At 43.2% G+C, this 18,756-nt stretch overlaps 1 protein-coding gene across 1 annotated transcript; it reads right to left on the bottom strand.

Moving 5' to 3' along the window:
* Window positions 1-351: 351 nt before the first annotated feature.
* On the bottom strand, window positions 352-2,225 carry LOC139111181 (uncharacterized). Its single transcript, XM_070671302.1, has one exon. The coding sequence runs from the start codon at window positions 2,127-2,129 to the stop codon at window positions 1,341-1,343; it is 789 nt and encodes a 262-aa protein (XP_070527403.1). The 5' UTR covers window positions 2,130-2,225; the 3' UTR covers window positions 352-1,340.
* Window positions 2,226-18,756: the final 16,531 nt, after the last annotated feature.

Below are 18,756 nucleotides of genomic sequence, written 5' to 3'. Positions count from 1 at the left end.
TACACGCGACGACTCGCCGATCGCCGCGGCGGGTCGCTTGACCGTGTCCGACCACACGGAGGAGAGCAAGGGGGGGTGTTACAACACCATAAAACAAACGCTTTCGCTAGCGGCATACAATATTCTCTTCACTTGTACGTGTTCATTTAAACAGGTGCGCAAAAGACCAACATAATGTAACTCAAACACTGATATTTTGATCTGTTCTACCCGCATACACCGCGCATCAGTATACCGTTAAATATGATGAGATATTATTTATAGAACAATGTTTATTATTATGTTATATATTCGTTTAAATTATAACTTTAATATTTTCTTGAAATTATTTTGTTTAAATTAACAATATAACACTACGCAGTAACATGCATGTTTGAATGACGTTTTAAAGACGTCATTTTTGTGACGTCGTTAAGACTTTACCATTCAGTCCAGTACCTGAACGTTGTTAACCGAAACGGTGCCCTTAACAAAGTGCATCTTTATAACCTATGCTGCGGCTGTTAGTCGTATGCGGACTTTTTACGTGGGTATGAAATCGTGTATTTTGCTTATCCATATTTTAATGCGCCACCAGTTGAGGTTTTGCATCTCATTTAGTTCTGATGGTTTATAACGCGATATACAAAAAATTCATGTACGCGTTGTTGGATTTGTATTTGGCCAATCGCTTGCATGGTAATTATGAGCGCAAAAGGAAGTAACTATTAATAGAACTCCCGCATTCATGACGATAGTGCTTACGTCGTTGATAAAAGACTACGTTGGCGCACCCACAATTACCGTTTTAATTTTATCGACAACAATGTTCCAGCCGAAAAAACAATTATTGTTAAACTAGAGGGTAAGTTTTTTCATTTTCTTTATAAGTTTGTGCGTATAAACGATCAGAGGCGTAACGTGAGCGGTGGTTAGTACGAAGTAAGCGGAGAAACATTTTTTTAGAGCCTGCGGTATCTCCTGTCTTTGCTTTTCTCGGCACACAGTCCGAATGCACATAACGTATCAATCCTTATTCACCCTGTGCGGCGCACGGTTTGCTTTTTTCCTGACACTCTCTTATTATAAATTCTGTCTTTGCATTACCTTTCAGCACTTTCGGGTTAGAACTCGTTTTTATTTGCTACTCTTTTTTCATATAAATCAAATTCAAGTTTTTTGGTTCAGCTGGTATTCAGATTTTATAACCTTAAGCTTCTGCTAATTTGGTGGATTCCTTAAAAATACACGGTGGTCTCGCTGTGCGTACACTTGGCACGAAACAGGAAAGTGTCTTAGTAAATGTATTATTTAAAACAAATTTTATTAATTAAATATTTTTTTATACTTAAAACATTTACTTACTGAATAATCGTATTGTGATGCTTACATAAAGTTTTTATTTCCTTTTCTGCGTAATAATCTTTACTAAGGTTTTTTTTTTCTGCATTAGATTGGTTGCAACCAATCTGAAACAAAGCATCTTGAAATATTATCGACAGCTTTAATGCAATGTATTTATATTGTGCCGTGACCAGCAGGATCAAATTTATTATGTAGCTGTCCACGCTAACTTTTTTTGTAAAAATGTACGCGCTGCTTATTAACACGATGACACTTCCTAAGACAAAAGTGCTAGTGGTAAATGGCTCTTTGGAATAGATAACCGGCATTCTATAATCTACATAGAAAAAATTTTTTTTCTGAAAGACCAATATTAATGGCGAACCACTCCACAATATTATAGACATTACACCGGCCGACCAGTAAAATTTGAGGGGAACTTCCATCGATTTTATGGTCGTTATCACTATACTCTTCATCATTTTGTCTTCCAGGCGCAAAATGTCATTTAACTTCTGAATCAACTGTTGCATCAGTCTTCTACATGAATGAATTCGTATGATTACAGATACCACTTCGATGGTGACCACGAGGCCAATCAAACCGTCTTTTAAAGCTTTTTCTTTTGGTACAAAAATACACCCGGGGACCAATACGCATGTTTGGATTATTTCGAGCAACCATATCAAAACGCTGTATATCTTCCAAAATTTCGAGAATGGTAAGTTATCCGCAGTCATTGGTAACAAATTACCTGACACCAAATTTAATCGAACATTTAGAGGATTTACGTTTTCGAAATTCATGTCACCTTTTCGTAATATGTAGTTCTAAAATAAAGAACAAAATAGTAAAATATATTATATGTTGTGATATAATTTATATAATATATGTGAAGTATATAAGGCAAGTCGCTTTAATATACTATTTTAAAAAACTTATTTATTTTTACTTTGAAAATAAAATGTTTGAAATTAAAGTTGTATGATTGAGGGGGTCATAAAATGGTATCATTGGTTTGATCTTGCCTTGGGTGAATATGTCAAGGTCACTGTTGCGGATTATGTGTGAAATCTGCCCGGGTGGACGGGACAGCGCGGTTTTCCTGCGTCAGGTACGAGATTCGCACGTGACGGTCAGAAGAGTACACTGTCGATACGGCGAGTAAAATAATTTTGCTTAAACAATGCTCGCCGAGTGAGCTGACCAATAAACTAATATGCGCGGTGAGCGAATTGAAAAATCTCCTAATGAGCTAAACCGTTAATGAGGCGGATTCCGATTATCAGCGTATGTTTCGGAACCCGTGAGCACATGATGAGCACGCGGAACCGCGTGGACCCACCGTGAGGCGTATTCCGTCGATGAACGGACCGAAACTCTGCACGGAAGAGTGCGTTCACAGAATACCGTTGATGAGCTAGCCGAAAAGATCGTTATCAATATACTTTGCGCGTTTTCTCACAATAAATCGAGAGCTGACTTAGACACCGTGTGATCGCTATAAAAACCGGGACAAGAAGAAGGATTAGAACTGGCAAACGCCACACGTGGCGCGGATAGACAAATTACCGGTCCGAGACGTGGTGCCACCATGACAATTGGCGGCTACGACCGTAATTACGCGCGACACTAAATGAAATGCGCGGTCTCGTCGAGCGGGCCCGATAAATCTCGAACAGTCACATAATAATTATTTTTAGTTTTTTTAATAAAATCTAATATTAAAAAAAATAATATTAAAAGGATATATTATTATTTCATCTTAAAAAGCTAAAAAAATAAGTTATACCAATAGGTAACATAAAATAAAAACAGACATTATAGAAACTCCGACGAGTGTGCAGTGTGCAAGAAAGATAAAAACTTAAAAATTATTTAAAGGATATTTTTCCTAATTTATTGCATAACAATATAATAATCATATCAATGCTTTTAACTTATTAATGATTTATTCAAATTAGAGATGGAAAGAAAATGTAGCTTTACTTGAGTATTTACCTTTGTTCCTTTTATATTCCTTTCATCTAGAAGGCAATGTACGACATTTCTATCTGTATTAAAGTTGCTCACAAAATTTGAGCGATTATTTATTCCTTTTGCATTTCTGTTTTCTATGTCTTTTATAAATACATCATGAAACCATACAGATAATGACAAACTATAATTTTTTATTTGAAAAACATCTAAGGAAAGTTTTAAAGTAATTGTTCTGTATAATTTCACAAATTATGTGGTTTATAGTAACTTAGTAAGAATTTTCATGTGCTACTATCGCAGATAATAAAATAACGTGCAAGTCGACACAATTTTCTATGACGACTTAATTATTTTGTCTAAAGGTAGAATCAAAAACAACTGCGAAATTCCGTATAATTAGTACTAGACTATACAGCGATCATTATCTTACCGCAAGATATTGATCAGTGTTTTGCTCTAAAGCATTGAAGAGTTATAGTACTTAGCAACATTCTAGTCATATGTTATCAATAAAACCTTGTGATATATCTGATATACTAATTTATAAAATTGTTGCGTTTAAAATTCCAAAAAAGGCAATATTCTGGAAACCGGTAGAGTGTTGGATAGCCAGAACAAATTTTTTTTTGTTGCTAATAGTTAAGAAGGATTGTACCATTACAACTGAAATGTACATGCCACGGGTTCGAGTTCAGGTCAGTGTCTCATAGTATTTCACTATGACGTCTTTCGAAACCTGTGCGGTCTGTGGCTCCTTTTTAATAAAAAAAATTTAGTTTTATTTATTGGAACAAGTCCGTACATAAGTAGAGTTGTAAATTACATTAATTTGTTAATTTTTGGTTACTGTACAAAAATCTTATAAATTGTTACGGTGCGACGATGGTAAATGGGACCGTGGCCGGAACGTTCTCAGATCAAAAAGGTAGTTGAAAAATCCACCGATGAAGGGTCACGTGGAGAACAAGTAATCACGCTTAAATGAGTTTATCTGTTGAGTTTTACTAAAATGATTGTTCGTACAATGTTCGTATTGAGTGTTCACACTTGATTGTTCATTTGCTTCATTATTTGAGTCTATACTGCCACATATAATTATATTAATTAATACGATTCCAGTACTTGAGAAAGCTGTCGGTATATGATCTCTGTACAATGAGTAAGCAGGAAAAGCCACGCGAGCCAGTATTTCCTACGAGAATCGAAGGCGATAAGCGAACGCGGAAGTAGATATCGATCCGTAACGATCGGCCACGAGGTGCTGCCCCGCGACGGGCCCATAACTAACTATATTAGACTAAATTTCTATCAGTTACATTGATTATTAATTGTTAAAAATAGTTTTGTAATAACAATATATTAAGATAGTATATAATCTAAGTATGTACTCTTACAAATTTAAATAGCACATGATAAATAAAAGTGTGTGTATGTATGTATGTTTTGCGAGTGTTATATTAATATGAGTAACTGAGTAACTGTGAATGTAAAAAGTATATGGACAGGTACAAAGTAGCAACTGAAACGTCTCAGCTGGCGACAGAGGTGTAGTTCCTCATAGCAGCCCACGCAGAGATTGGTAAAGAATGCAGTTTTTGAAACGGTCTTCAAAAAAGATACCCAGCAGCGCACTCTTTGGAAATGGAACAAACAGGTGTGTTGAAGTTCTTCCTTTGCGTGGTACGTAAGGACGTTTACCTGCAAAGCACTTGCAAGTGATCCGCACGCGCTTTCTCTCTCTCTCTCTCTCTTAACCTCACTTTATGCAAAAATAATGTTTATTTATTAGACTGCACTAATAACTTTTATTACACATTTATACAAATTACTCACATGTACGTCCCGTTGGTCAACCCGTTCTTTTGTGTATTGAGAGTTGTGTGAGAGACGATGCTCACATACATTAACCTTGTGCGTGAGCATTTGCTGTTTTCAAACATTTCAACGCAGGACTTATCATTGTGAGAGTATATGTAGACACACTTTAACATTGCATATATACGCATATATACGCAAAAATTAAGTGCGAAAGTACAAAATGAAGGAAAACCAAAGACCAAAATTATTTGATTGGCGACTGTTTTGCAGGAAGGGATATAGAAAGAGGTAAGAAAATGTTACGTCTCCGACTCCGCGTCTCTTTTTTTCGACACGAATTAGAAAATTTAGTTAAGGAGAAGGTAGACCGTAGTCCATTGCAATACAAAAGAAAAACTTCAGAACCTTCCAGAAAGACAATTCATAACACTAACATATTCCGGTACAAGTTGTTGCGTGAAAGCATAAAAAACATGCAACAAATTGTAAACGGGCGTCAACGAAAATCAGACAAAAGAAATCTGTCTGGACATGACAAAAAAAATCAAAACCTAAAGGCTCATAAATATCAACTCTGATAGCCTGTCCATCATAAGAAAAGAAAAAAATAACTTTTTCTTAAAATGTAATTGCACATAGATCCTGAGCCTTAGAAAACCCAAGGGCACGAGAGGCCTGTGATTACCGGAGTATGTGGTGCGGACAAAAGCAATAAAATCAGGTAACACAATGCGTCATACAGATGGTAAAAGTTTTCCCACCATCTCCCTAAAAATGATAATAAAATTCTGGAAGGCTCGGAAAGGATAACTCTTTGAGGCGGGGTATCTTGTAGACATCTTATTCCTAAAAACCAATGTATCTCGGGAACTCCTCACTAAAATCTAGAAACTAAGGGCGAAAACATAGAAATTTAAGAAAACAGATAAGGGATGGGGTGCGAATGCCCAATAATTGTAAGATAGGAAAAGTGGAGGAACAAGCTCAGCAAATGAAAGATTTGAATTTCGGAAAAGTGAAAATTCGGGAATAGTCCTCCCCTTTTCCGAGTTTATAAAAACTTGTGTTTTGACGGAGCACGCTCTCTTGCATACCAGATACCAGCGTATACGTTTCCTAAAACTATCGCGAGTGCCAGTCAGTGCAAGATCGCAGAACAAGTTCTAGAAGAAACATCGAGAAGATCTCCGGAAAGTAAGTTTCAACGATTAATTATGTATTCCCGCGAAAATCGATTCCACTAAATGTCTTTATCTAATTTAACTGTTCTTTAATAATTTCAATCAAAGAGAGAAGGGAATGTCCGAGTCAAAGTTCCGGAGATTTGATTCCGTCCATTGGACTTTGTTGTGAATCTGATGAATGAGGAAAACCTCTTCTGAATATCGGCTGAGATACGCCGTCGAATAACCAGTGACTTACTGTGGTTTACGCCGCGCAATGTTGCTGGAAGTTTGGCGACTATCCATGGCTAAGAAAACGGCAAGCAACCCTTACCTAGGATGAACTGCGGAGGTTCATTTATGGACGAGTCGAAAGCTTTGGAAATCGTTGGTGACGAGTCTCCTTCGACCCTTTCTTTGTTAAATTCTCAAGATCTTGTTCAATAAAAATTAAAATTAAATTATAAATTTTAGTGGAATCTACTAACAAAAAAACGTTAAAGAAGAGCCGGGCGCGGCGAAACAAGCAGATCAAGAATTTAAGAGAACTAGTACGTCGGTTTTTCCTATAATATTTGCTCGCGGCGGCGCCAAGTGAGGAGGTATTTGTGACTCCTCCGCGTTACGAGGAGAGACCGTGGTCCCCACGTCCGGGCGTTCCGCCACCGTCGCCCATCCATGGAGACCCGGAACCTTTATTCGGCTATGTCCCGCCCGAGGAAACTTCCAACAACCATCTTGAAACATCCGCCGATATTTTAAACATTTCGAGTCAGTCTACGGAGCCGGGATCGGAACAATTCCGCCCCACGTCTCCGTCTTACACCCCAGAATTATCCCTCATCTCCGAATCACAGTTTCCCGGAGCTGAGTTTCGCGTCTGTTCCTCTCCTCTCACACCACCTTCTTTTCCTTTTGAACCCGAGGAAGGACTCTTTGGGCGAGTATGAATCCATCTCACTCCCAGAAGTAGACTTTCCCGATTAACCTCCATCTCCCGTCCCGAGTATCGAGGTTCTCGAGGAGCATCCTGAACCAAGGAAAATTAGAGAGCCTCTTCTGGAGCTCCTTCGCAGGGCCTGTACTTCGTGGACAGATCCTGTTCCTGAAAGGGCCTACTCCATCGACCCTGACCACATCGAGCCTGAAGAGATCAGGAGACATGCGACTCGTTCTGCTCCTGATTCTCATTTTTTTTATATATTACCCCGGGGTGGAATTTCCTTTCCTGGCCCCGATGCGGCTGATCGATTTCGTTTTCCCACGGACGACGGCGAGAGTGTGTGAAATCGAGGAGATTACGTTGGACTAATTCACCGTCACATTCTTAAAAGACATTTTTACACACATACACACTCAACATTGTAAATATACACGAATTATATAATGTTAAAATTACATCTCTTAATAAGATTTATTCCTTTTTAATATTTTATTATTATCTTTGGCAAAACCTTAAATTTATTTTTATTCTTTAGAAGTGTCAATTAACATTAAATTTTGTTGTATTTTTGTTTTGAAATTCTGAGTTAATTATTTAAATACAACCCTTATATCCTGTTTATGCGAATAACCACGGCCGGTTCTATCCCAGAGAATAAGGAGTAGTAAGTGGGCAGCACCGGGGCGTCAGTTGTGACGTCACACATTCCGACTGGCACCAGAGGCGTGTCTGGTGGGCGTGGCCACCCCGAGTTAGTAGGGTTCTGATTGGATACCCCGTAACTGACCGCTCCGTGATTGGAAGGAAGTTTTGGGGCCTTATTCAAAAAGGGGAGGGTTAAGAAGGGTAGAAAATGGCGGAGATCGAATTTGGAAGTCTGTTTTTGCTGTGACTGCGTCAGGTAGAGACCCCCTGGGGTAAAGCGGTTGCTTTCTTATAAGTAGGGCGAAGAAAGAGTAAGAAATTTGGCGTTGGCGTAAGGTTAAAATCGCTCTTGGGAAAAACAAAGATATAAATATTGAGAAGTAGTGCAATGTTTTAAAATATTATTTTTATTTTAACATGATATAATTTGGAGCTACAACAATAAGGAAAAATAAAACTACACTGCTCAAAAGTGATATAGCATAGAAAAATTCTATGCAAAAATTGTCAAACTTTGACCGACGGTAACTCCGCGAAAAATTATCGTAAAATTATGATTTTTTTTTAAATGAAAGCTTGGAATCTCTACTTTAAGATGCTGTAGTTGGATTTTAATTTTGATTTATTTTTAGTACTGTAACATCTCAAAATGTGAGAACATGTTTAATGCATTAAAAATTACAAAGTTTAACGGAACGTACGGACTTGCTACATTTTTTAAGATAGATTCTGTTTGCAAAAACATAAAATCTAAACCTTTCTCTTTAATTAAAAAAAAAATAAAGGTTGCTGCGTTTTTTTTTCGCAAAGATACAGCATTTTAAAGTAACCCTTGCATTTTGGCATATACCGCCGGCATTAGCATTACCCGATGTGCACCACGGGGAGGTTGCCGGTCGGATTTTGCACATCATATGGCCCTGAAAAGAGCCGTTGTTGAGTATGTGCGTGTGCGTGTGTGTGTGAATATTAATAATATATATTTCCTCCGCGTTGTTGGATCACTGCTTGTAATCGGTTTCTCATATTAATACAGGCTCTAATTTCTTCTTGTGAAATGTACGCGGTATACATGTATGCGATATACATGTATGCGGTATACATTTATGCAGTATGTATTATAGATGTATTATACTTCCGATTGATGCAAGGTCTCTCGAGTGATTGTTAACATTCGCATATTTTGCGGTGTATGAGATGTTCTTGGTTGCTTATGTTTTTTTCAAATTTAGTCTGATTTTTACTTTGAGGTGTTTGTGGTGTTTGATACGTTGATTGAGGCGTTCATGATTGCCTCTTTTTCAAATTTAGTCTGAATTTTGCGGAACTGTATTTTTATCTGGTTTAAAATATTTTATAAAACTCTCGAGCTCGTTATATGAAGCATGCGTGGAATAACATACATTATATGTATTATTCCTAGCGCTGTCATATTCTCCAACTATACTCGTATCTTTACCCCTTTATTTTATTACTGACGGTACATTAGTTGGTATTTCTTTTCTTTTTTTTTTTTTGTTTTTACCGGTTAATTGCAATATAATGTATGGGTTAACATTCGCATATTTTATATATCTTTACCCCTTTATTTTATTAATGACGGTACAATAGTTGGTATTTCTTTTCTTTTTTCTTTTTTTTGGTTTTTACCGGTTAATTGCGATATAATGTATGGGTTAACATTCGCATATTTTATTTTATTTTGCGGTGTATGCGGTGTATGTGATGTTCTTGGTTGCTTATGTTTTTCAAACTTAGTTTGAATTTATTTTGTGGTGTTTGTGGTGTTTGATGCGTTGATTGATGCGTTGATTGAGGCGTACATGGTTGCCTGTTTTTTCAAATTTAAGCAGTATTTTGCGGAACTCCCAAAACGACCGACAAAACGGTCATGTTTTATATTACTATGCGATGATGTACAGGTCTCAGTTAGTAGTCGCTAGCATGTCCTTACGTAGTACACATGTACGCAGTACACATGTACGCAGTACGCAGTATGCAATAGACATGTACGCAGTAAGCAGTATGTAGTATGCAGCATGTATTATAGATGTAATTATACAAATGAAGTAAAACATTGTACAATGCGTACGTTATATATTTTTCTCATTTTTATACATTTTTGTATCGAATCACACATACACATGTGTGAAATAAAAAAAACTTTATTAAACGATGCTGTTTTTGTCGATCCACGAATTGTGCGATCCGTCGAATCCTAGCCATTTTACGTAAACCTTGTCACCCTTCTTGCGCAGAACCTTCTCCACCAGATACAAAATTTCGTTGTCGTGAGCGTTGTGACCGGCTCGACGCAAAGCATCCAGCAATCGAAGACGATCCACGAGCTCGTTAAGATCGTCCCAGTGCACGTAGTCGATCGCGTGATCGTTTAATGTCATGAGGCGAGGTAATCCTTTACCGGAGCTTTTTCTTCTCGATTTCTTGGCCGAATCGCCCATCAGCGGTGCGATGACATTCATGTACTTTGAGCCTCTGTTACCCATGACGCAACCGCTGTCGCTGAAATCTTTCTTATGCGCGTTCGTCGCTTCGAGCATGTTCTTGTAGTGACGTTTATCCGCCTCGGTGTAAGCGGTTTCGTCGGGTACCTTCTTGAAAATCAACTCGTACAGACCTTCCGTACCGGGATATCTCTTACCAGCGACGATTATATCGTCGTTCTTATGGTCGAATTCGACGTGCTTGTTCCCAAGCATTACTTTGTTCGCGTCAAAGTATATACCGAAAACGTCATCGATATTTATTCTTCTGTCACCACTCGCCGCTTCCAGATACATCGTTGCCATCGATACGCTGGGCCGCGGCGTCAATACGCCAGATCGCGGCGTCGATACGCCGAACCGCGGCGTCGATGTGCGGGGCCGTGGCGTCGACGAAAATTCGACGTTTTTGGTCGTAACGTACGAATCGACGGTCGTATCACTCAATGACGGATTAGCTACGATCGTATCGCTTAACGTTGCCGACGACAACGAATCGTCAAACGTTTAAACGCCGTTCGGGTTTTGGCGTCGATCACAATCGTCGCTCCAGTTTCGGCGTCAAACGCTCCGATTTCGACTCCAACTTCGGTACCGCGATACCGGATTCCTCGACGGTCTCGGCCATCCGCTTTAGAGGTTCGACGATGGGCTTGAGGCGCTTTTCCGACGCGATGTCGGCGTCGATCGTGTCGGTCTTTATGGCTCGATGCTTCCTGCAAATCGCCTCGCTCGTCTTCTCGATCTCCCGCGTAATCTTTTCACGCTCGCGCGCGTCATGGTTGTCGTTTCTCCCAGTCATATCGATCGATCGTATCGCGCGATCCGTTCTCGACAAAGCGTCTTCGACGACTGATCGTCGCGTGATTTTGTCAATCTGTTAAAAAATCAACTCGACGGTACCGCAAACACGTCGAATCCTCGCCTGTATCGCCCGTTGTCGAGCGGACTGTCCTTGTCGATCACCGCGAAACCGTGATCGCGTTGCCAGCATTCGCGACACAACGCACTGAACTCGTCGTATGACATGTCGGTGTTGACGTGATCGTTGTACACGTGTTTCAGATTGGTTCCGTCCTGTTTGAACAGGATCAGCAGATTCGCGTTGTCGCGTATCAGATGCTTGGGTATCCTCGCGTACGACTGACACAAATAGAAGCAGTCTACGTTCGAGTGACGACCCATCGCGAAGTATTCTCTCACGGCGTCTTGCTTGTCGCACGCGATATCGTCGAAGATGAAAATCGAATGCGGAAGCGCTTCACTCGGTGGAACGACATCGCTGTTGTTGGAAAACGTGAAATAGCTTATCTCGTCGATCGGCGCCAGCAGACTTTCCAAGTACTGATACTTGGGCTGCTGCAGCGATTTCGAGTACACGTACACGTTCTCGAAACGCAAACCGTGCGGACTCTCCAACAGACTGATCAGAACGTTCGTTTTGTCGCAGTTGGATGGACCGCACACGATCGCGCGCACGGTGTTTGGCAGCATCTCACCATGCCTGCGTTTTTTCTCCCTCTCGAGACTGTCCATCAGTCGTAATCTGTCGTCGCAATTCGCGACGCGTATCGTCTGCGGTTGTCGCACGAACCGCATCTCGTACCCGCTGTACGGAGACGATTACTCGCGCGCCTATTTATAGTCGCGCGAACCCGCGAATAGCTCATTAATCGATATGTATCTCGCGCTGAATCATCCTCTTGACGTGTTGAACTTAACCGCGGAACAGTTGAGAATCATATCAAAGGACGTTTTACTGCACGTTTGCGGTGATTACGTTCATCACGTGTGGGATAAACTTCCCGCGCACTTGACGAAAGATCCGGAGGTTCAAAGCTACCGCAGGTGCCTCGAGTATTATAATCAACCCTGGCAAGAAACGCACATCGACGGACCTGCTCCGTTAATCCGAGAGTGCGGCGAGTGTCAACGTCGTCTACCGATTCGTCGGAAGTAAAGTGCTGCGGCAAGGGTCTGTTGAATCGCGCGATAAACGCCCTTCCCTTCGAACTGCACATCCCCGGTTATCAATTTTGTGGGTCGGAAACTCGACTGAATGAACGCATAGCGAGAGGCGATCGAGGCGTTAATCCGTTGGACGAAGCGTGTCGCGAGCACGACTTGGCGTACGCGTGAAGCAACGATCTCACAGATAGACACGCAGCGGACAGAGAACTCGCCAAGAGAGCGGGAAAACGCGTTATAGCGAAAGATTCAGGCTTGCGCGAGAAAGCCGCCGCAGCAGCCGTGTGGGCTGCAATGAAAGCTAAAACGAAAATTGGCATGGGTATGTCGACTAGAAAGAACAGGTTGAGGACTGTGAGAAGCAGAACGATTACGAAGAAGAGAAGGAGAAGTACGATTCGCAAAAAACGCATGCTTCCAACAGCAAAGCGCGGTGGCATGCTGCCGATCATTCCGATTCTCGGCGCAGTCGGATCGCTTGTCGGTGGAGCCGCGAGTATAGCGAAAGCCGTAAACGAGAGAAAAGCTGCGCGCGCGGCAGCCGGTGGATCCGGCGTACATCTGGCCTCGTACAACGGTGGACGGGGTCTCTCTTTCAAGCCGTACAGGTACGGCAAAGGTGCTACTGTTGCGAAGAGAGGAAGAAAAAAAAAACGTGTAGCAGACGTTAAAAATGCCTTTGGGTGCGACTACAAACGTGCAGTTGAATCATCTGGCCAGACGTATGCGCGTTCCTTATTTCAGAGGCGTCTTTATGCGCGACACCCTACCTACGAGTAGCGCGCGTACAAACGAGAGCGGTATCGTAAATCTGGACAACGTGACGGGTCCGGGGACTCACTGGGTAGCGTACGCCAAAAGGGGAGATCGCGTCGCGTACTTTGACGGCTTCGGTAATCTCCGACCGCCCATAGAATTGGTAAGATATCTCGGAGTCGACGTCTTGTCGATAGAGTATAATCGACGATCCTATCAAACGTACGATCAGAGTATCTGTGGACAGCTGTGTTTGCGATTTTTAAGTACGATCGACGCGATTACGTTTAAAAACTGACGTCGCGACATACTTCGTCTCAGTATCGCTTCAAACATGTCAATCACGCTCACGTTGACCGGTAGGAGCAGCGTTCTCCATTCGAGTTACTCACCGGCGTTGGATTTCAGCGACGGTGATTACGAGCTCGGTCTCACGGACTTTGCGACTTACAACACCATACCGAACGTCGATTCTACAAACAATAAATTCTACTACAGCACGGACGGCAAGGAAATTACGATTCCCGAGGGATCGTACGAGATACAGGCAATAGACAAATTTCTGAAACATGCGATGCCGCGACAACGCGACACCGTCGATGGTAATCGTAATGAGAAGAACGAGAAGAACGATGATTTCTCGATAGCGATTTGTGCCAACTTCAACACTATGAGGAGCGAGATCAAATCAGCGTACACGGTGAACTTTTCGAAACCAAACTCGTTGGGACCGCTTCTCGGATTCTCGCCACACCGCGTACTGCAGCTACGAAAATGGCACGAGTCCGACTTACCGATCAATATAATCAACCTGAATATTATCCGCATCGAATGTAACGTAACCGCGGGAGCGTACTGCAACGGCGAACGCGTGCACACGATTCACGAGTTTTCGCCGAAAGTGCCACCAGGATATAAGATCACGGAAACGCCCACGCAAGTCATTTACCTGCCGATCATCGTGCGATACGTTACGGATCTCACGATACGCGTCACCAACCAGAACGGTCGACCGCTCGACTTTCGCGGAGAGGAGATTATCGTCAGATTGCACGTGCGACTACAACAACGACGGCCACAACGATAACGTGGTATGTTAATACCGAACAAAACGAGTCGCGTTACAACGATCAGTTTCGGTGCTGGTACGATCCAACAGCCTGAACCGCAACAACAACAACATTTCGCTGTAAATAGCGTCGGAAGGATAAGAAAAAGAAGACTAACCGAAACGAACGTTGAATTTCTGAGATCGCTCGGATTCGCTGTGCGAAATAACTTTATCTGAACGATGGCCGACATTCTGAATATCCGAAACGAACCGGTCTTCGACGATCGAATCGTCAAGATCGAGACTCACGCCTACAATCCGTTCGCCAATACGACATTCGAACACAGCGACGAGATAAGAATACCGATACAGCAGCAAGATCTGTACACGCTACCGCACGAGAGTTTTCTCTACGTCGAGGGAAAATTAACGAAGGGCAAGGTGGTTGCGGAAGCTGACGTGATCCTCGGAGACAACTGCATCGCCTTCATGTTCGACGAGATACGATACGAGCTCGACGGTGTGGAAATTGATCGTAACCGAAACGTCGGCATAACCAGCACGCTGAAAAATTACGCGACCGTTTCGTCCAACAGGAGCGTGATTCTGCGGAACGCGGGATAGCTCGGTCCCACGATCAATGCGAACGGTTACTTCAATTTCTGCGTATCACTCAACATGCTGCTGGAATTTTGCGAGAACTATAGGCGCGTCGTGATCAACGCTCGTCACGAATTGATTCTCATACGAGCGCGCAACGACAACAACTGTCTGGTGGGCAGTTCCGCGCTCGAGTCCAAGGTTGACTTGCTGAAAATACAATGGCGTATGCCTCACGTACTTTTAAACGAGGTAAAGAAATTGGCTATGTTGCGCACCTTGGAGAGCGGTCGATTCGTCAGTATGGGTTTTCGCTCATGGGATCTGTACGAGTTTCCGCTACTGCAACTCACGACCAAGCACTAGTGGGCCATCAAGACCGCCACGCAACTCGAGAAACCTCGATACGTCGTCTTCGCTCTGCAGACGGGTCGAAAGAACATCATGTCTGAGGACAATAGTCGTTTCGACGACTGCAAACTGACCAACGTGAAGCTCTATCTCAATTCAGAGTGCTATCCGTACGACGATATGAACCTCGACTTTAGCAAACGTAGATACGCGATTCTCTACGACGCGTACGCGCGTTTCTGCGAAGAGTATTACGGCTTCGAGTATCTCGAACCGAATCTCACCGTCACGTCGTTTCTGCTCAACGGTCCGTTCGTCATCATCGACTGCTCGCGTCAAAACGAGTCGGTTAAAATCGCTACCGTGGACGTGAGATTGAAGTTTGAGTGCAAGGACAATGTAGCGCCGAATACCACGGCTTACTGTCTCATCATACACGATCGTTTGGTTCAATACAATCCGTTGACCAACGTCGTACGTAAGATCACGTAGAAACGATCTTTGACGTGTGTATGTAAAGCGGTGAATTGACGAACGTTGCGTATTCACTTTCCTTCCGTCGTATGCGTAACGTCGATAGAGAAAGAACGATAGAGAGAGAGAGAGAGAGAGAGAGAGAGAGAGAGAGAGAGAGAGAGAGAGAGAGAGAGAGAGAGAGAGAGAGGGAGAGGGAGGGAGGGAGGGAGGGAGGGAGGGAGGGAGGGAGGAGGGAGGGAGGGAGGGAGGGAGGGAGGGAGGGGGAGGGAGGGAGGGAGGGAGGGAGGGAGGGAGGGAGGGAGGGAGGGAGGGAGGGAGGGAGGAGGGAGGGAGGGAGGGAGGGAGGGAGGGAGGGAGGGAGGGAGGGAGGGAGGGAGGGAGGGAGGAGGGAGGGAGGGAGGGAGGGAGGGAGGGAGGGAGGGAGGGAGGGAGGGAGGGAGGGAGGGAGGGAGGGAGGGGGGGAGGGAGGGAGGGAGGGAGGGAGGGAGGGAGGGAGGGAGGGAGGGAGGGAGGGAGGGAGGGAGGGAGGGGAGGGAGGGAGGGAGGGAGGGAGGGAGGGAGGGAGGGGGGAGGGAGGGAGGGAGGGAGGGAGGGAGGGAGGGAGGGAGGGAGGGAGGAGGGAGGGAGAGAGAGAGAGAGAGAGAGAGAGAGAGAGAGAGAGAGAGAGAGAGAGAGAGAGAGAGAGAGAGAGAGAGAGAGAGAGAGAGAGAGAGAGAGAGAGAGAGAGAGAGAGAGAGAGAGAGAGAGAGAGAGAGAGAGAGAGAGAGAGATTGTCATCGTCATGAAACCATCAAAGTATCAACCGTCTTGTTGGTGCGAGAACGCGAGTCGCATGAAGGAAGATAAAACTACGCAAACGGATCCTAGACCGACGGATCACTTATTGAACAGAGGAATGACGTATCGAGTGACACCCTCGGGAAACACAGTGGTTGACGCATTCACGCAAACGGATAAGAAGTCGCGAACCGAACGACTTCAAGAACGCGTGACGGATTTTGTCTTGAAGCATTTAAAAAAGTAATGCGATTTGGAAAGGAGGGGGAAATTAACAAGACCAATGAATTTGCTTGCGCGTGTTCAGTATTGTAACTTTCTTCGATTGAGTCGCATCGTCAAACGCCATCATCATCATCATCTCTCTCTCCATCTCATCATGGCCACGCCAACGTTCGTCGATCTGCAAGGTTATCTCATTGGACGACGTTTCATCGTGAAGGAAGCGGCGGTGCTGCGAGGTGGTGCCGTTCTCGCGCATTACATCTTTGCGACTTTTATGTCGTGGGGTGCAGTATCGCGAGACGACAGACGGCTCGTTACCTGGCTGGTACGAAATCATCACGGCATAGCGTGGGAAGATGGGGACGTTCCGTACAGTCGGGCTAAACGCCTGATCATCAGGGCCCTACAGAATGAGGAGGACTGCTACGATCACGCCATCGTATACATTAAAGGACCCGAAAAACGCGATTGGCTGCGAGATATGCTCGAAGAGGATTACTACGGCGACGACTATGACGATATCAAATTCTACACAGACAATCTGATCGTCAGGAACATCAAAGATGATTTTGAAAACGTTGAATCGCTCAACGATTTGGACGATTTGAATACTTTCCGCTGTAGAAGACATTGCAAAAATTGTGCCGTACAAAATGTATTTAAATTGTACAATTGGTGGCGTAACCATCAAAATGATGACGTATAATTTTTTTTAATAAAACTTTTTTGTATCACATACCTATACATGTACGTCTTTCGATTGTTTTACCCTCTCCCAATCACCCTCTTCTCCCAATCACCCTCTCTTAATTACCCTCTCCAAACATTTTTATTACTGCGTTTTATATTCCCCCACTCTATGCAAATTTTAATAAATGAAAAAGGGGATTTTTGCAACCGTCCTCGACTCGAGGTACCCTCAGATCGGTACGATCAGTACATTCTTCGCTTTGGCCGCAGCAACGACTACACGACTTCCTCTACGACTACGTCTACGACTGCGAATATGACGATGTATTACAACGAGAGAAACTGTTACGAAGTACGTCGAAATGATTGCGGTGCTGAAGCCTCATCTAGCGAGAAAAAATTTAACGAGTAAGTTTTTCATTCTTATAAAATTAATTACTTCCAATTAATATATTAATATTCATAATTGCGTTTATTTAATTTCCAGCATCTCGCCAAAACGATACGTGACGCGCTTACTCTGCCGGCGATACCCGCTGACCCAAACGGGATACAAATATCTAGAGATCGGCGTGAACGTTGGTACGCGTTGTTTTGCGGAGATCATCATAGGTGATAATCGAGGAGATAAATTAACCATGTCGCTCAACACCTGGAAGGAACTGTGCGAGCATCGATGGACAATTCTGAATATGCTTCGCGATCGACCGAAGCAACCGTACGACGTTGCGAACATAGGTTCGCTCATAGTACGAATTTGCCGCATGAACGAAATGAAACTTGTACGACTCGAATCGGTCGACACACGTATGGCCATGACCGAAGCTACGTTCACGCGAATGCTGGATTTCGATGATTGCATCTCTTTGACGTTCAACGTACTTGTTTCGAGAAAGTATGCCAACTAGATTCGGCACCGTGATTCTCGCGTCGGTTAGGTCCACGAGTGGTCGTCTCCGGGATGCAGGTGGAGGAAAAATGCAATGACTCGGACTCGATGTTATAATAATAGAACCGTAACCGTTTTTATTCTGCGTTCCACAAATGCGGAACCGTGGTAACGAGTAGCGAATACAGAAAATGCGCGCGTACGTAAGTCGGTGTGTTTTTCACGCAAAAAACGCTGTCACTTTTTCGAGAGATTCTGCCCGGTGTTTCCTGCCGCGCTATTTATATTCGGTCTCCTTCCTTTAATTTTCGCTATATTTCAACGAACTTCTGAGTTCATTGCTCCGTAATTATTAGCTTGTCCTTAAGACGCGTCGCTGTCTATATTTATTTTGCGTGTTTATATCGAGTTATTCGTTTTCGTCCGCGCTCTTTGTTTCGTCGATCTTTTTTGAACACCCCGCCCGCCTTGAAGGGAATTCCTTCAATATATTGTTTTTTCAGCTCGGAGGCGTCGTGTCGAAATTAATTGAACGTTCGAAAACAATAATTTTCTTGAGCCCGCTGGCCATAGTCAAATGATACAATATTAATACG

Source organism: Cardiocondyla obscurior, linkage group LG23 (assembly GCF_019399895.1).
Source record: "Cardiocondyla obscurior isolate alpha-2009 linkage group LG23, Cobs3.1, whole genome shotgun sequence".
Classification (NCBI taxonomy): Eukaryota; Metazoa; Arthropoda; class Insecta; order Hymenoptera; family Formicidae; genus Cardiocondyla; species Cardiocondyla obscurior.
Note: the sequence above shows the minus strand (reverse complement) of the source record. Positions and strands in the feature narration are given on the sequence as shown.